Genomic DNA, 15,579 nt, shown 5'->3' with positions numbered 1-15,579 from the left:
CATTAAACATAATAGGACCTTGATGCTCGTAATTTTTTTTTCCGGATCAAGTTCGAAATGGCCGACTGGCGGCCATTTTGTTTTAAAGAATTCAGTTCTGGATCCGTATCCGAGACATGTCTGGATTGATCAAGTTCAAACTTCACACACACAAGGTACATCATGTCACAAATATGTATGTGCATTTGTTTCATGATCTCATTAACGATAGCCAAATGGGGGCCACTTTAAGGCCGAAAATGCATTGAAATCGCACATTTTCACCATTCCGGACCCGTATCTCAGTTATGCATGGATGGATTTTGTTCAAATTTGGTACATACATTAAACATAATAGGACCTTGATGCACGTCTTTTTTTTTTTCGGATCAAGTTCGAAATGGCCGACTGGCGGCCATTTTGTTAAAGAATTCAGTTCTGGATCCGTATCCAAGACATGTCTGGATTGATCAAGTTCAAACTTCACACACACATGGTACATCATGTCACAAATAGATATGTGCATTTGTTTCATGATCTGCTTAACAATAGTGGAATGATGGCCATTTTAAGGCCGAAAATGCATCAAAATCACGTATTTTCACAATTCCAGAACCGGATCTCAGTCATGCATGGATGGATTTTGTTCAGATTTAGCACAATGTGTTGTACATATGCAGGTGCATTTCGGTCATGATCTGCTTTGAATGTATATGTCACTCAAATATGAACGGAACGGGGACGTGTCATTGACAATGACTTGTTGTTCCACCGTTATCTCAAGAACCACTAATCAAATTTTGGTGAAAATCTATGAATATTAATTACCTAATTTGCATGATAATTAGCTGATTTTTAGCTGTTCCAAGACTGTTCCACTGATATCTGAAGAACCACTCATTGGATTTTGATGAAATTTGGCACATGGATGCTCTGAACTAGTGCGCAGATTTGATTAGTTTTGGGTAAAAATATATGAATATTAATTACCTAATTTGCATGATAATTAACTGATTTTAAGCTGTTCTATGACTGTTCCACTGATTTTTGAAGAACCACTCATTGGATTTCAATGAAACTTGGCACATGGATGCTCTGAACTAACGCGCAGATTTGATTAGTTTTGGGTAAAAATCTGTTAATATTATTAATTACCTAATTTACATAATGATTAATCAATTTTCGGCTTTTCCACTGATATCTCAAGTACTAATCATAACATTTCAATAAAACTTGGGACACTGCACATACCTGATAGTTTTTAGGGTAATATCAGTACATATTAATTACCTCATTTGCATAATTAATTAATTTTCAGCTTTTGATATTTCGAGTAGTAATGATCACGTTTCAATGAAACTTGGTACATAGTTACTTGAGGACTGTGCAGAGACCTGATTAGTTTTTGGGTGAATATTTGTGCATATTAATCACCTTATTAGCATAATTAGTTAATTTTCAGCTTTTCACCTGATCATCACATTTCAATGAGACTTGCGACATAGATATTCTAGGACTATGCAGAGACCTGATTAATTTTGGGATAAATAATTGTGCCTATTAATTACCTAATTTGCATAACTAGTTAATTTTTTGCTGTTCTATGTCTAAAAACCACTCATTGGTTTTCAATGAAACTTTTAAAGAGTACCCATCACATTTCAATGAGCCTAAGACTATGCACCATATTAGTTTTTGGTAAATATTTATGCTTCTTAATCACCTAATTAACATAATTAATTAATACTGATATCTCAAGTATTGATCATCACATTTGAATAAAACTTGGTACATAAAAGCTCTAGGACAGTCTGATTAATTTTGGGTTAAAATCCTTATTTACATAATTAGTTTTCAGCTATTCCATCAATATCTCAAGTATAAGTAATTTTGAATTAATTTTTAATGTGTCTCCAAAACTCTCAGCACACGGGAGTTCTTTCTAAGCTTTCTTTGATTTTTGATAATGAAATGAATAAGTTGATTATTTATTTATTTAGAGCATAAAGTCTTGTGATTCAAATAAATTGTTAGTGCTGCCAATCATTATCTGATCTACACTGTGTTTTTGCCTCCAATTTTAATTTCCATGTTTACTAACTTGTTTGTTGATCCTATTTCAGCCTTTAAGTCAGTCTTACCACGAGTTAGCCTCAGTGTACACATCAAACAATCCAAGCGAGTTGAGAAATGTGGTGGTCAAGCACAACGATCAGTTAACAAGGGTAAGATTCTAACTGTAGAGGGCAGTATCACTATTTTATACATAGCTCCTCACCTTACAGAGGCTTCATTCAATTACATATGTCAACTAACATTGTTGCAACCATTGAACCAACTAGAGAAACATAATTGATTTCCCAGACTTTTGGTCGTGGTCTGCATACAATGTTTTGTTTTTTGGTGAATTTTCCTGTCTTGCATGTATGTTGAAGAGTTTTGAGCCAAATTGAATTGTTGTCATACTTTTATTTATAAGTTCATATCATCAAGATACTAAACAATCCAGATCAGTCCACTCTGACATTGCTAACCAGCATGGTGTGACCAATCACCATCTTTTTAGCTCTGCTGTCGACTTTGTCGAGCAGAGCTTATCATATGAGTGATTGTCCGTCGTCGTCGTCTGTGTCAATGTTTTACTTTTTCGACTTCTTCTTAAAAACTACAAGCCTGAATGCTTTGATACTTGGTGTACATGTACCTTGGGTAGACCTCTCTCAGATATGTTCATTTTGTAATGATATCTTCAATTCTCTAATTTTGCTTAATATTTTTGTAATTTTTGGTAAAAAGTGATATTTTCGACTTTTTGTGGAAAACCGCAAGTCCGATTGTTTTTATATTACATATATAGGTACTACATGTGGACCTCTTTCAGATTTGTTAATTCCGTGGTGATATCTTCAATTATCTAATTTTGATGATTATTTTTGTCATTTTGGTGATATTTTTAAATTTTTGTTGAAAACAGCAAGTCCCATTGCTTTGATACTATACATATTGCTCATTTTCTAATGATATCTTCTGTTCTTTTATTGAAATGTGCATTGCTAACAGCGGAGCTATCTCAGCCGACTGGCTGCTTGTTTTTTTACCTTTTGGTGTGAATGACTTTTGCCAAACACTCACTCATGCAAAACCAAACTCAGCTTTGTAATGGGCACACTGGTATAGTAAAATATACATCATTTGTAAGTGGCCAGCAGGATCTTCTTGAGAGTAACAGATCCCCTTGCATTCTCATTAAAATAGTAGTAGCAGGAAGTGAGTGTTTATTTCAATACCAATCCACTGTATTTCTGTTCTTTATATTCTAGGATCAGAACATGGGACTTGTAAAGCAGTGTATTTCATCACTGTATAAAAAGAACATTCAAAGACTCACTCAGGTAGGCTCAACATCATACTATTATAATGACATGAAACAGAAAACTAGATTCATTGGTTCATGTTCATGTTCAGAACCTTCTGCATTATGCATAATTAGCCCCCGCCGGATCTGTGATCCGGGCGGGGGGTATTAATTTGGGTCGTGTCTGTGCAAATGTGTGTGCACATTTTCATGTTACCAGCTTTTTCTCACACATGTGTGATCCAATTCAGTTCAGAGTTGGTACAGAGACAGAAATTGATGGTGTTATTGTGCACATCAAGTTATTTTTTCGATTCTTCAAAGTTTCACTGTGTTTTTCCTTGATTTTTAACATTTTTCTATCAAAATCCGACTTTTCCCGAAATTACCCATGTTTAATCTGAGTTTTGATGACGCTTACGCAGTTCTCGTCTCGGTGGAAATCAGTCATTTTTGTGAGGATATTGTATCCCGGAATTGTATCTTTATTTGCGCAACGCTTATATGGACAAAATTGTGTCTCGTCAATTTCAAAGGTAAGAAACTGTGCTTGTTATGGTATTTATACACTTTGTATTATCGTTTGTGTCTCTGGTTTGGTGATTGTGAGAAACTATTGCTAACCTGGCGAGAGTTTCGCCAGAAAAACTGCCTTTTTATTATGGTTGTAGGAACTGATTATGTATTGTGTAAATTGAAAGTTTACCTCGTGATTTTAGAGGTTTACAGTGCTCTCACCGGGATTCAAACGTTGTGGTGGTGTCGGCGCAATGCTGCTCTGAGACGCTTGCCAGACTCTGCCTCGCTCAAAATCATTATCGCCATGCTTGATTTCCGCAACATTTACATTTGTTTATGATTTCCACAGCTATTGTTCTCTGAGATGCGTCCTCTCTGATCATAAACAGCCATAAACAAGTTTAGTTGGATCGGCATGTACTCATTGAAAGTGTTGGTTTATTTACGTAATCCACTGATCACGCAATAGGCGAAGTTAAAAATATGTCGCTACCCAGGAGAGCTTGCCCACAACGCTAAATGTCCCAATATAAACGCACCGGAACGTTTTATTTTTTCCACAGAAAAATTCCACCCGGTACATTTTTATTAGGGGCGGTACGTTTATTTATTTTTCTAAATCCGATTAAAAAATATCATGCCTTTTTCCCCATGAGAAACGAAGCCATAAGATCACACTAAAACATCGGTAAATCTGGTCTTCCGTGTTGCTTTCACCATGAGGTATTTAAATGCTTTATGGTAATTTGAGCACATGGGCACCACCCAGCATTTTGATTGGTTGATTAGCGACTTGACCTATCTGGTCAATAAACATGCGTCGTGGGCATGGATAACATGGCGGATATCGTCTCATCGAGCGTTAACATGTAACCGAAAACATTTGCTTACGATAAAACTAAGTTGAATTTTACTTGCATTTCATAACAATTCAACGAATTTATTTTTTGTACGTTAATATAATCACTACTGAGTACTAATCAACAATTGCAACACTTCGAAAACAAGTACATTGTAAGCTACCGTACCATGATCCTTTGCTACCAACAAAAAAATAATGCATAATAAATATAGTGAATATTTTTTGTTGTCATGTGAACAGTTTTTTTGATTGACTGTAATTTTCCAACATTTCATGACTCCTATTGTAGAACCAAATTTAGGGCCTTTCACTCCTCCTTGACGCCTATTTAAATGATTATACGGCATCTTGTCGCCAGCCACGAATGTCACACTAGACGAACTTGATCGATACTGCCGACCATTCTATGCATTTTTTATCGACGCACGACGACACGCAAATCAAGAAAAGTATTGTCCTTGCTACAATTTCGCGCAATACGTCACCACTATACAGTGACTGATTTAATTTTTATTCAACATTAAAACAAACTACAGTGAGTTGTTCTATGGTCGTATAGATAAAATAAAATAAACTACATTAAGATCAGGGAGAGCTCCCTGATTAAGATACAGTAAAGTTAACCAACTAAACAGAATGCTAAATAAAGCTAAATGATATTACAAACACATATAGAATCACAATAAACTTGTACGATACAGTACAGTACAATACAATACGCCAACTACTATTGCTAAGGAGTGGAAAATCACACTCACATTAGAGTCATAACTATGGAAAGAATATTTTTATATTTGGTGGAGCTGCTCATATATCATTTGCATACATTTTTGTATGTATTGTGCAGTTTCCCAGCCAGTCCGACTCGAGTAGTGATTGGTTTGCTACTTCATTACATCTTGCAGCCTTTCAAACAGTATATTGCTAGACATGCATCAATTGTTGTCCATGTATATTCCTAATTGCTCGGTGAAAACTTGCAATTTTTTTCTGGCTGGTATAAATATATTAAGTAATATGTTTTCGTACTGAAAAGACGGTACACAAATATCTTTTTTAATTAAATTTAACAGCTAATGGGAGCATATATGCTACAACCTCTGCTTACTTTTGACTAAATGTTTTTTTCAGGTGCAGAGCCAGAATTTTTTTCTCGGAAAGCAAAGCCACTGAAACTGCATATATTACAAAAGCATACTATTCGCTGCATGTCTGACAATTGTATAAAGTTTCGCAGGTACTCTTTTTGACTCCCGTGTGCGAAGCACAAAAAGGGAGTCTTTGCAGTTAGTGTGTATGTATGTATGTATGTGTATGTGTGTGTGTGTGTGTGTGTGTGTGTGTGTGTGTGTGTGTGTGTGTGTGTGTGTGTGTGTGTGTGTGTGTGTGTGGGTGTGTGTGTGTGTGTATGTGTGTCCGTCTGTTCCACTGATATCTCAAGAACCATACATCAGTTTTTGATGAAACTTGGTGCATAGATGCTCTGGGCCAATGCGCAGATTTGATTAGGTTTTGGTAAAAACCATGCATATTAATTACCTAATTTGCATGATAATTAGCTGATTTTTAGCTGTTTCATGACTGTTCCACTGATATCTAAAGAACCACTCATTGGATTTTGATGAAACTTGGCACACAGATGCTCCAAACTAATGCGCAGATTTGATTAGTTTTGGGTAAAAATCTGTGCAATATTAATTACCTAATTTGCATAATGATTAATCAATTTTCGGCTTTTCCACTGATATCTCAAGTACTAATCATCACATTTCAATAAAACTTGGTACATAGATGTCATAGGACACTGCACAAACCTGAAAGTTTTTAGGGTAATATCAGTACATATTAATTACCTAATTAGCATAATTAATTATATTTCAGCTTTTGATATTTCAAGTAATCATCACATTTCAATGAAATTTGGTACATAGATGTCATAGGACACTGCACAGACCTGATAGTTTTTTGGGTAATATCAGTATATATTAATTACCTAATTTGCAAAATTAATTAATTTTCAGCTTTTGATATTTCAAGTACTAATCATCACATTTCAATGACACTTGGTACATAGATGTCATAGGACACTGCACAGACCTGATAGTTTTTAGGGTAATACGAGTACATATTAATTACCTAATTAGCATAATTAATTATATTTCAGCTTTTGATATTTCAAGTAATCATCACATTTCAATGAAATTTGGTACATAGATGTCATAGGACACTGCACAGACCTGATAGTTTTTTGGGTAATATCAGTATATATTAATTACCTAATTTGCATAATTAATTAATTTTCAGCTTTTGATATTTCAAGTAGTAATCACATTTCAATGAGACTTGCTACATAGATCTTCTAGGATTATGCAGAGACCTAATTAGTTTTAATTGGATATTAATTACCTAATTTGCATAATGTTCCACTGATATATAAAGAACCACAAATTGGATTTTAATGAAACTTTTAAAGAGAACTATGCAGAAACCCAATTAGTTTTTGGTAAATATTTATGCCTATTAATCACCTCATTAACATAATTAATTAACACTGATATCTCAATTACTGATCATCACATTTGAATAAAATTTGGTACATAAATGCTCTAGGACAAAAGACAGGCCTGATTAATTTTGGGTTAAAATTTGTTCTAATTAGCATAATAATTCGTAATTTTTTTGTTCTGTTCTGTTCATATTAGTTACCTGATGTACATAATTAGTTTTCAGCTTTTCTATCAATATCTCATGTACAGGTAATTTTTAATTAATTTTTAATGTGTCTTCAATACTCTCAGCACATGGGAGTTCTTTCTAAGCTTTCTTTGATTTGTTTCTGTTAAGTGCTGTCAACCAAAGCATAAATATGTGTTTCTTTGTACATAAAAGTTCAATTTCACACAATTTGTTAATATTAATGTATGATAATAAAAACTTGATAATATTTTTCAGGATTCTTGCACTGTATTTGTATCATTGTCATATGAGAAGTACTCTTGTCCTTACTTAGTGATATTTAAACTAATTCAGGGCCACAAACTACATGTAGATCTGTACATGAAGTACATGGGAAGTAAAGTTGTTTGACACAGGTAATGTACACCAAGGATCATTGCAGTTTCTCAGTTCCTCATCTGGTGCTAGTACTTGTATGACAAACGATATCTTAAATTTGCCCTGTTATTGTCTACAAAATCAGAAGTTTTTCACTGGAACAGTTCTGTGATTGACAGTGTTCTTGTATTAGGAATACAGTTGTACAAGGAAGTTTATCCAAACAGACACAACACTGACTCTTCAACATATTTGCAGATCTGATTTGCATACTTGCATGTCATTTTACCTGTAGTACTTGTTTGTTGCTCTCTGGTGTTCTTGCTGAGACCAGGATAGAGAGTGCTATAAACTTGAAAATGCCATAGAAATCATGTTTGCCAATTTACATCCATGCCAAAAACTGGACAAATTATATGTTGCAACTTTCAGTGTCATTCATGATCTGTTTGATCGTATAAAGTTTTACGACTTGGGGGCCATTTTTTCCCTCAAAAATCTAAAAAAAACAAGCTTTTTCTAGCTGTCAACAGCTTTTTCTCAGATATGTGTCATCCAGTTTTGTTCAAAGTTGGTACAGGGACAGGTAATAATTGTTTACAAGTGCACATCGCATTATATGTTTAACAAGTTATAAATTGTCTCAGAAAAGCCAAATGAATAAATCTTTACCCCACCCCCTAAAATTGTAACACATCAATTCTGAACATTTAATAACGGAATTTTAATACAGCTCATAATGAATTAATTCACTCTGACACAAACATAATATAAGTTTTAAAAATTTTTTCTGAGCTGGGGCTATGACGTGACATGTCATGTCTTGTTAAAAAAAAATATTTGATCCTGTTTCAGTGACCGCACAAAACACCAATATGCAAATTAGCATATTGCCTCATATTTTGTTTCAAAATATTCTCAAAAATATTGTGCCGTAACTTGATCACACTATCGCATACAATCACATTAGTCGTGTCTTTGTTGACATTTTATGGTATCTTGGGGTAAGTGAAGCTATGTCTTTGATATTAGTGTGCTGACTCAATGTAATGTTATACTTGTATGGTTTTTATTCATTCAGATTATTTCAATTCAATCCAATCGAATATCACATTCCTGGCAAAAGGTCTCAATGGATTGCCGCTATTATTTTTTTGTCGGCTAAACAGCGATTACTGTGTCAAGAATACATTATGTACTTAGAGTAAAAAATATGAATATTTAAGAGTAAGCTAGGTAGTTGAAAGTTCAAAAACGAGGACTTATAATTTGGTCTTCGTGAGTCTGTAGTTGCGTTATGTCCTCATTTAAATATATGAATTATTCATTACTGCAAAGAAATTAACAATTTTACGGCAAATATGATTTTTCACAAAACACCAGTAAAGCTGTACATACCGGATATGGGACAGATGGTACGTGTTGAAACAATTCACTTGCTGTGGACCGGATGTTACTCCCAACATGATGTAATCAGTAATGAAACAAAATACATTCCATTGAAAGAAGGACGTCCTCGTATGCGATTCCTCCTCTGCAAGCTACATGTACATTGTCACCAGAAATGACTTGTTTATTTTACTTTACACAGCTTAGATCAGTAACTATACACGTAACCGATATGCACGCATGTTGACTGTGTACAATGAATAATCAGTCAAATTAGAATACATGTACTACTGTAAAATACTTTATTTTATATTAATTTTCGCTATTATTGCTGAAGGGATGATTCAGTGAAAATAAAATATAGCTAATATAACTTTTTGGTCCCTGTTCGGACGAAGTCCGAAAAGGGGGACTATTAATTTGGGTTCGTTCCGTCCGTCCGTCCGTCCGTCCGTCCGTCCGTCCGTCCGTCCGTCCGTATGTACGGAGCTATGTCTCGAACACCCATTGACGGATTACATTAAAACTTTACATGAAAACATTACATAATGTCTTACATATGCACGTTGAGCTACTTAATGATCGAAGAATAAATGGCTGACTGGCCGCCATTTTGGATGTAAAATTTGCTATTTCTGATACCTAAACTTGTCCGCATCAGTTTCTCGGAGATGATTACATATCATACATATTGGGTTGTAGGTGCATGTCATACTTTTTCCGTCATTCAAACAAATATGGCCGACTGGCAGCCATTTTGTTTTTCATGGTCCCCATACTACTTTCTCTTGAATGCCATGAACGTTTCTGTTTAAATTTTGTACAAATATAGTATACCAAGAGATACAACTACACCATCATTATTTTTGTGATTCGATACAATATGACTGACTGACGCTCAAATTTCATGTAAATGTGCTAAATCGCTATTTTTACATGTCCGGAGTCGTTTCTCAGAGATGACGAGGTCGATTTGGATCAAAGTTGGTATGGTGAGCATACATATTGGGTTATAGGTGTACGTCATGTTTTTTCCGTGATTCAAACAAATATGGCTGACTGGTGGCCATTTTGTTTTTCATGATACCCATGCCTACCTTTTCCCATGAATGCAATGAACATTTCTGTTTAAATTTTGTACAAAGACAGTATTATCTTTGTAATTTGATTCAATATGACTGCCCAATGCCCAATTCTCATGTAAAAGCACTAAATTTAGACGAGGGTTCTCCGAACCCGCCTATTCACATAGTTCATACCCACCATAGACCTCTGGTCAGTCAAAATGACTATTTTGAACTGTAGGCATTAATCAGCGATTCTGCCGGTGACGAAGAGATAGAATCTAGGTCAGGGGAAGCCCTATGACCCCAAGATTCTTTTACCCCTTACGTCACAAACCCACGTGACCGAGGCCACATGGCAGCGCCATAGGCAGCCGTACAATCACTCTTGTTCCTTTCTCTCCGCCTCGAGGACTTAGACCAATGCTACTTAAAGAGTGGGGTGATTGGGGGGGATTCAGAGTCTATTGTGGGTATGAACTATGTGAATAAGCGGGTTCGGAGAACCCTCGCCTAAATTCACTACATTCAATTACCCACCATAGACTCCGGTCAGTCAAAATCACTATTTTGAACTGTAAGCAGAGTCAGACGCCGATGGGTGGCGAGTTTTTCCGAGCAAACAGAGAAAATGATGAAAGTCTTTTCCCAGTCCGTGATGTAAACAAACTCAACACCCTAGTTAAGACCCAAAAAAGGGTGGTGTTTTACCTTGCCTGTGCTGTCCCCGGAGCAAGAAGCCAAAATGCTGCTACAGTGACAGGGTTCGGTGTGCCCGAGAAAGCTGGACCCCAACCCAATTCTGGGGGGTAGTAAGCTTTCGAAGTAAAGACCGAAACAGTTCTGCATGAGGGCATAGGCCGCAAAGCAGGACCTGGGAGCTTCCAGGGGAGTGCTGATGATAGAGAAATCTGTCCGCATAAAATGCCGGACTGACTTATTGCCTATGCGCAGGGACCCTAGCGGTTGTTTAGGCTGGGTCAGCAAACCAAGACTGACCCGCTACCACGGGACCCAACCTAGAGAGACCTTTTTCAATGGATTCGGTGTTCCTTAGGTGGTAGTTGATGAAGGCGTACTGCGTTCTCCAGAAGCCTGCCCTCCATGTGTGCTTGGGGGGGGGGCTGACACTAGCACTAGCGAGTTAGCAATTGCACAGACCTCATGCGCTCGTACTTGGTGTCTCTGCAAGCTCTGTGTCGAGGAAGTATTATAGTCCTCTAATACAGTCGCAGTAAACCACCTGGTTATGGAAATTGGAGAGGCCATAACACAAAGGTATGTGCCTTGGCACCCCATTCCAAATCCTTAGTACAGTTTGGTGGCAACTCCGTGCTCGAACTGGGTAGAGAAGCAATTCCTCCTGACCCTCTAGGCAGACAAAATTTGACGATCGATGTCCATAACGGCGGTACATCATCCGAGAAGGACAATGCCCCCAGCTCTGGCCGACGCCTACCTGAGGCGAGGGCCAGTAGGAAGACTATTTTCCACGTCAAAAAATTGAGTGGTGCTGATTGGAGAGGCTCAAAGGGCGGTCTGCTTAGAGCAGACAACACAGCCGACGAGTCCCAGTTGGGCGGCTCTCTTGTATGGGGTCTTGGCGTCCGGAATGCAGTAAATAGCCTCCTAATAATAGGACAATTGGCTAATCTTGTTCCCGTACGTTTTGAGTGGTGGGGGACAAGGCCAACCTGTAGCCAACGAACGCTGCGCAGGACAAACCCACTTTGTCAAAACAGGTAGACGAAGAAGCCTGCTACCTGCCCAATAGAGGGACGGTATGGATCAATCTCCCTTCCGCTACACCAATCAGTGTATGCTCGCAGCCTAGAAATGTAGGCCTCGTTGGTGGAATCCCTGTTCGCCTTGGCCAGGACCTTGGCAGCCCGCTCAGATAAGGCTTTCGTATGTGCGGGTCTACTGAGAGCCTCTATGCGTGTAAGTGATACCTGCTGGGCTCGTTGGTAGTGCGCCGTCTGGTTGGGACGGCAGGTCCGGTAAGTCCGGAAGTACTGCTGGGGTTTCGACTAGCATTTCCAAGTGGAAACTAGGCCTTGCTTGGCCAATTGGGTGCGACCCATTATAATGTTTTCTCCGGTGCCCGGTGAACTAGCGGGAAGAAAGGAAAGGCGTACACAACTAAGTGGGTCCACGGGGTTAGCAAAGCGACCCTGGCCCAGGCTCCTGGAGTCAGCAGGAGTGTTGCGTACGTCAGGAGCTTGGCGTTCCGGGGTGCGGCAAACCGGTCCAACCTTGGACCGTCTCCCACAGCCGAAACAGCCTGGAGGCTACCCACTGGGGTATCAGCCACTCCGTGTTCTGCAGACGGAGCCGTCCTGAAAGGACGTCGCCAGACTGTTCCTCACCCCTGGAAGGTGGTGTGCGGTTAGCTCCACATTGTATTCCAGGCACCAAAGGAGGATTTGCTCCGCTAGGACTGACAACGATGGGGAATGCGTCCCCCCCTTTTTTTTTCTTGAAGGAGACCACCGCTGCGTTGCCTGTGCGGAGCAGGACTCTGTGGTCTCGAACTACCGGTAGAAAGTGTGGTAGTGCTAAGTACACTGCTCTCAGTTCGAGCCGGTTGATATGATAGTCCTGAAACTAATGCGGGGGCCATAACTTTGGGCTTGTTGGTCCAATAGACGTGCTCCCCAACCCAGAGTCATACCTGTGGTGAGCAGGTCCAAGGGGCTTCCCTGTTCGAGGTTGGCCAGTGACGACCACCAGGTCAGGGCTTCCTTCACTTGGTTCGAGAACGAAACCCGCCTATCTAGTTCCCATAGGAGAGCTCGGCGTTATAACAAGCGTTATACTGGGCGGCTGTGTAGTGCGGCCTGGGGAACGACCCTTTGAACTGAGGTCTTCATTCCGATGATCCGCATTAGTTCTCAGATGAACACTGAGGGAACGCTGACTAGGCATTCAGCTTGGCTGCTTAGCGCTAAGCAACACGCTTGATAAGCCAAGCTTACCTCTGTGTCAAAACTCCATGCCCAGGGACAAAACTCCATGCCCAACTGCGCGTTGGGTTGAGATGGGACTTGTCGATTTACCATCGAGCCCAACTGGTGAAGTAAATCCTGTGTTAGCCTGATGCCTTTGGCTATTAACCCCTTGCCCGGGTTGTTAGTATCCAGTAGTCTGGGTACGTATTGAGGTGTACCGACATCTGGTGAAGCAGCAGCACTACCTGTTTCATCACTCGGGTGAACACGTAGGGTGATGTGGATGGAGATTTCAGCAGTATCCCGTAACAGGATGTCACCACCTGGAAAGGTCCAGGGATCGGTCACCCGCTGTCTCCAAACCGGACTACACCGGCGCAATCTGTGTATGACAGGGATATGTGGCCATTGATTCGGCAGTTGCGAGGGGGGGTGCTCCCTTCCCCCATGAGGTGAGTTCCCCAAGGCCTGAAGTAGTCACTAAGTTGTGACCTGGCCACTCGGCGAACACATGCCTGTCTCCCCCGGTTGCAGAGGTGAGCGTCAAACATGCTTCCCCCTCTGCCGGGTAGACGTCTGCCCAGGGAGGGTGAGGAGCCACCACCTGGCTCTTTCCTCCCTGGGGGCACGCCACTACTCTTCCCTCCCATGGAAGGGTATGAGCGATTGCCTCCTGGCTGACTCTGGCTAGCAGACAACGCCCTAGGGCGTTGTGTTTTCTGTGCTTGGGGTGCCCTCCGCTTGCCCTTGGCAGGGCCAACTGGCTAGCAGATTCGATCTAAACCGTCTGGTTCATCGCACTCCGTAGCTCCGAGACTGTACCCCGACTCAGCTTGTCGGTAAAAACACGTGCGTCTAAGGCCGCATCTCGTTGCACAGTAGTGGCCCCGGCCAAGAGAGCCAGGTGACACTAGGGTGTGTCGCACATAGATGTGCGGTGACCCACCAGCAAAAATGTCGCCTGGTCTAGGAGACTGGTGCGTTCTGCCTCCAAGGTCTCAGAGTCCTGGGCGCGCACAATAATGCGCGTAAGCAACTCTGCCATCAGGGCTGGATGGGTCGTCTTCGATTGGCAAGGACGCCCATGGAACGCGGCTGTCCCCTTTGCTCGGTTTGCCAAATTCGTGGTACCGGGGTCTGGGGAAGAAGCCTTGGGATCCGGTTGGGGGCGTTTTGGTCTCATCCCACGCTATGGGGTCTGAAACCACACCGACCAGGTAGCGTTTGGTCCAGCAGGAAGTGTTGCCTAATGTCTTCCCCACCCGGGGGCCTTAAGCGTTACATCCTCCGCGGCTGACCAACGCTGCCCATCAACACCTATTGCGAGCTCTGCGCCCCACTCCGCACTTGGATGGACAGGGAGAGACGTGCCGACGGCGTTGCTTTGGATCCCGACTGTATCCGACACGAGCGAACTGCGTCTCCTTTCACTTTAAATATGTGAGACTGAGCGTCTCATGACAGGGTCGGTTCCCTCTGGGGACGCCCGTGGGTCGGTAAGAAGGGAGTCAAAACCCACAGCGGAGACCGGACACAAGGATAAATTCATTTCTGTTGTACCGTTACCGTGTGACGAACCCTAGCTGGCTGAAAGTAGGGGGGGTCAACGTGTGCCCTGCCCTGAAAGCCCTGCCCCGAGATCAGAGGCTTGGCTGCCAGCACCCCGTTGGCACTCAGTGCCCGAGGCTCCAGTGGATCCAGTGGAGGCCCGGTGCAATTAGCCTGAGCCTCAGCCAACCCCCAAAATAGTGGGAGAGCCGCTGAGGCGTCAATGAAGCCATGCGTAGGCGACAATGATGCCACAAAAGCCAAAGCTTTCGCAAGAACTGTACTGTACTGTTCTCGGTTTATCAAACTGACCGTCCTGTGAATTGCCAGGCAAAGAAATATAAACAAACGAAAGCACTGTCGTTCGACTACATCGCTATTTTTATTTCAATTAAACAACGATTCGGCTGTGGCCATGCATTTAGTCATTGTCGACTGTTTTTTTCGAATTGGTTGATTGTCATAGTAACATATACTAAGTACAATTAAGCGTCCCGAGTTGAACAGTAGTCATTTCTAAGGTTCAAAATAAACAAACATGATTATTTAATTCAGTTTAATTTCTTCAGTTAAAAATTGAGTTTCCAAAATAAATAAATAATAACACGTACGCCGTACCTTCATGTATACTTCCAGTTTTCATTAAAACAAAGTCAAAGTCTTTGAAATTGCTTTTCTGCCTGTTCGCCAATCCATTGCTCCAAAAACACACCTTTACAATTGTTTTCACTAAACATTGGACGATCAGATTGTGGTAAATGAAATTGCCACTGATTTTATCACTACTAATCAAAATATTATAACTGTAGCCTAAACATTTTTGATACAATGTATACCTGTCCGAGTCTCTGAAGCGCC

At 40.5% G+C, this 15,579-nt stretch overlaps 1 protein-coding gene across 4 annotated transcripts in view; it reads left to right on the top strand.

Annotated features, from left to right (window-relative positions):
• The window catches only part of LOC100374854 (COP9 signalosome complex subunit 3-like), an 80,022-nt gene that overhangs the window by 14,249 nt on the left and 50,194 nt on the right, over positions 1-15,579 (top strand). For all 4 annotated transcript variants that reach the window (XM_085502587.1, XM_085502586.1, XM_085502584.1 and 1 more), the window contains exons 8-9: positions 2,103-2,204; positions 3,300-3,371. In XM_085502587.1, coding sequence (XP_085358713.1) covers positions 2,103-2,204; positions 3,300-3,371 — 174 coding nt within the window. The remainder of the gene's footprint in view (positions 1-2,102; positions 2,205-3,299; positions 3,372-15,579) is intronic.

This window comes from Saccoglossus kowalevskii, chromosome 8 (assembly GCF_978046115.1).
Source record: "Saccoglossus kowalevskii chromosome 8, keSacKowa6.1, whole genome shotgun sequence".
Taxonomy (NCBI): domain Eukaryota; kingdom Metazoa; phylum Hemichordata; class Enteropneusta; family Harrimaniidae; genus Saccoglossus; species Saccoglossus kowalevskii.
This window is presented reverse-complemented; position numbering and strand designations above follow the sequence as displayed.